Source organism: Colobus angolensis, unplaced genomic scaffold (genome assembly GCF_000951035.1).
Source record: "Colobus angolensis palliatus isolate OR3802 unplaced genomic scaffold, Cang.pa_1.0 Scaffold498, whole genome shotgun sequence".
NCBI lineage: Eukaryota > Metazoa > Chordata > Mammalia > Primates > Cercopithecidae > Colobus > Colobus angolensis.
This window is the reverse complement of record NW_012118465.1, coordinates 918,968-922,838: the sequence shown is the minus strand read 5'-3', so window position 1 is coordinate 922,838 and position 3,871 is coordinate 918,968. Positions and strand designations below refer to the sequence as shown.

The 3,871-nt window shown below is 36.7% G+C and overlaps 1 protein-coding gene across 1 annotated transcript in view; it reads left to right on the top strand.

Annotated features, from left to right (window-relative positions):
• The window catches only part of LOC105524312 (X-linked retinitis pigmentosa GTPase regulator-like), a 49,980-nt gene that overhangs the window by 23,605 nt on the left and 22,504 nt on the right, over nt 1–3,871 (top strand). The window contains 1 exon segment of the mRNA XM_011959506.1: nt 3,530–3,685. Within this exon segment, the coding sequence (XP_011814896.1) occupies nt 3,530–3,685 (156 nt within the window).

The window sequence follows — 3,871 nt, the reverse complement described above, 5'->3', positions numbered from 1 at the left end:
TACGTTTTCTGGACAGCCGCACACGGATTCGGTATGGGACATTCCTTATTCCTTTGGCCCAGACAGCTTTGTTGAGCCTGGTATCGATGCGCACATCTGGAGTTCCCATCTCCTTCATGGCAAATTTCCGAATCTCTTTGAGTGCCCGAGGGGCACGCTTCTTGAAGCCCACCCCATGGATGCGCTTGTGAATGTTGATGGTGTATTCTCGGGTCACCACCTCGTTGATGGCAGAACGGCCCTTTTTCTTCTCGCCACCCTTCTTTGCGGGAGCCATTCTGCCGGGTCCAAGTTGGAAAGGAAAAAGCGAAGAGATAATTTTTACAGTTCATAAATAATTTTGTAAACAGTGAAGACCTTGTGTTACAATCCAGAGAATAACCTAAAATTTGAGTTTAAAAAATTATGAGAACCAATAGATGGTTGTCAGCTTCTGATTCACATTTGCCTAAATATGGGCATTGTTTGCACTATCATATCATAAAATAAGGAATATTTTCAAAATAGAAAGCTCTTAATTGTATAATAAAGGATACCTCCTTAAACTGTATAAATGTATCTGTATGGAAATTTCACTACTTTGCGTGTTTTTCACATTTCTCCATGGACCTGTGCAAACTTTATTATGAGCCAGCCCTGGTGAGGAACCTGGTTCTGGAACACATTATAGGCAGAATTTTAAAAATATTTAATCCTAGCTGATGAAGAAATGGACCTGAAGAGTATATTGATCATCAGTGTGACTAAATACTAAACTGGATTGCTAAGAGAGTTATGGAATATTTTGTAAGACCTTAAGGAAAGAATAGCTAATCACCTGTTCCAATTTCTTTCACTAAAGAAAAGCACTTGGATTAGATTATTCTATGAAGGGCCTTCCCAGCCTTGTTTTTCTATATGTCTATAACTCTTACCTTAAAATCTATTAGAGGATCATTCATTAAACTATTTTTAAAACAATTTAGTTCATATCTGATGAATTTATTTCAACTATAGTATTTGCACATGACCACGATAGGTTAGAAAATAAAACTGGTTGTAGTGATAGGGTGGTTATAGTTTCTCCTTGGGATCAGGGAAACCATGGACCACTGTGGAAAAAGTCTGAGGCTGGAACTTGGTACACACTAAGTGAGGCAGAGTGGTATTTGTAATGTTGTAAGTCATCCACAGCACTTACCAAGAGACAAGAAAGGCCAGTTGTAAGATGGGGTTCACAATGAAGTCGGGGTCCTGAGGCAAATGAGAATTTATCTTAACTTCTAAATTATGTTTGGATAAACTTAAGTTTTCTGCAGATTAACAAATTATTCATTCTGAAATCAAATATATTCTGTGAAATTACAGTAATGTTGATCTGAAGCTAACTGATCAAATCTGTTTTCCTAATGTAATATTGCTTATTAACATTAAATTATGTTGTTAAATGTCACAAAGGTGATATGACCAAAAATTCTATTGGTTGTTAAATATAATGTCCTTAAATAAGAGCGCCTTAGATCCTTTTTATAAAATAGAAACTGCTGTCATCACTAATATCCAAGCACCTGAATGGGAGCCTACCAGGATACTGAACAAAACTTTTGTAATATGATTCAGACTGCCTAAACAGCCTCATTTCACAGGCTAATTAAAGTCAGTCTAAAAAATGTAGAGTAATTGTTGGTCAGTTAGAGATAGATAGTTGTTTTAATTTACCCAGTATTCTACTGTTAAGCTGAACATGTAGAACTGGAAATATGCCATGTGATTATGAATTAAACTAAGATGGTTTTTTAATATTAAAGATCTGTTTTGCCATTGCCTCAATATGGCTTCATATCCTTAATACAGCATATTTTCTTTAAGGAGTAATCTATTTGTCTTATTTATGAAGCAAACATTTTTATTAGAAGAAATTGTAAAACCACATGACCATAGACAGTTATGTTTTCATTTGTAACCCCTATTGATAGAATGAGTTGATTACTTTTTAGAAAAATGTTCTTTACAACAGAATGTCATATTATGTTTTCAAATCTGCCTGAATGTTTTCTCTTTTAATCCTGTCAGCAACTCTATTAGATAGGGATTATAACATCAGAGAATCTAAGTAACTCACCTGCTTGCCACAGCTAGTAATAATGAAGGTTTGGGTTCTGGCATGAATACCAAGCTCTTACCCTTCCTCCTGTGATAGGAGAATCTCAATGTACTAAACTCAGAGTACTAAGGAGAAGTGACTAATGTAATCGACACTGCGCATCCTAATGCAGCAGCCAGAAGCATGATGTCTCTAAAAGGACCCTTTCATCACCACTCTTGTATCCTGTTTTTGTACTTTTTCATTTCTAGAAAACATATGACATAATATTTAATGAGTTACTGGAAGTCCTTTGGAATCACTTCAAAATATCAATGTAAAGAAAAGCTTTTCCCCTCCTATTATAGTTGCATTTCCTAGTAAAGAAACTTTACTTGTGAATAAATGTAGCATATGTACTATCAGTTTTAATTCTCAAGACAATTCTCTGAAATTGGGTTTTATAAAATAGATTATTAAACTACTTGTATTTTGTTTTATTTTATTTTCGAGATGGAGTCTTGCTCTGTTGCCCAGGCTGGAGTGCAGTGGCGTGATCTCGGGTCACTCCACCTCCTGGGTTCAAGCGATTCTCCTGCCTCAGCCTCCCTAGTAGCTGGGATTACAGGTGTACACCACCACGTCCGGCTAATTTTTGTATTTTTAGTAGAGACAGGGTTTCACCACATTGGCCAGACTCTTCTCCAACGCCTGACCTTAGGTGATGGGTAAACTACTTTTAAAAGGAAGAAGTTTTTCTGTAGGAGACACTGTTCACTTTTTATTTGACATAGTGAATTAGCTTAATGACAGTTGGTACTTTCTTTTTTATTTTTTGAGATGGAGTGTCACTCTCTCACCCAGGCTGGAGTGCAGTGGTGCAATCTTGCAATCTTGGCCCACTGCAACCTCTGCCTCCTGGGTTCAAGCGATTCTTGTGCCTCAGCCTCCCGATGTAGCTGGAATTACAGATGCGTGCCATCATGCCCAACTAATTTTTGTAATTTTAGTAGAGATGGGGTTTCACCATGTTGGCCAGGCCAGTCTCGAGCCTGGCCTCAAGCAATCCACCCGCCTTGGCCTCCCAAGGTGCTGGGATTACAGGCGTGAGCTACCGGCCGATAGTTGGTACTTTTTGAGCCGATGTAATTATGGGGACGTTTCATGGAGTTCCCTGACTTATGTGCCTTGTATCATACCTGTTACTTACCTAACTTTTATGTTTATGTATAAAAGATAAAATCATACCCATGTCATAATTTTTATAATTATGTACCTTTTCATTTTTCTCTTCCTTCGTCATTGAAGGATTTATTCTTCAATGTTAAATATTCTTAAATGGTTTTTTTTTCCCCAGAGGCACTTAACCTTCACCATAAAAGGTTGAATGTCACAATTTTTCCAGATATGATGGTAACAGTGTCTGCTTCCATAATCCTTCTCTTGTATTTGCCCCTTTCATTTCAGAGGATGCTGTGTATACGTTTGGCCTGGGACAATTTGGTCAGCTGGGTCTTGGCACTTTTCTTTTTGAAACTTCAGAACCCAAAGTCATTGAGAATATTAGGGATCATACAGTAAGTTATATTTCTTGTGGAGAAAATCACACAGCTTTGGTAACAGGTATGGATTAGAATTTCTGTTATATATTTATAGAACGGGGTATATTTTATTACAAAATAAATTATATATGAAATGAATGTATCTAACTTAAGTAAAGGAATTAATGACTGAGAAAAATGGAATTCCATGTTTACTATTCCAAAGTATAAAGTCGTGAGCTCCTTTTTATTATTTTAATTCAATTTA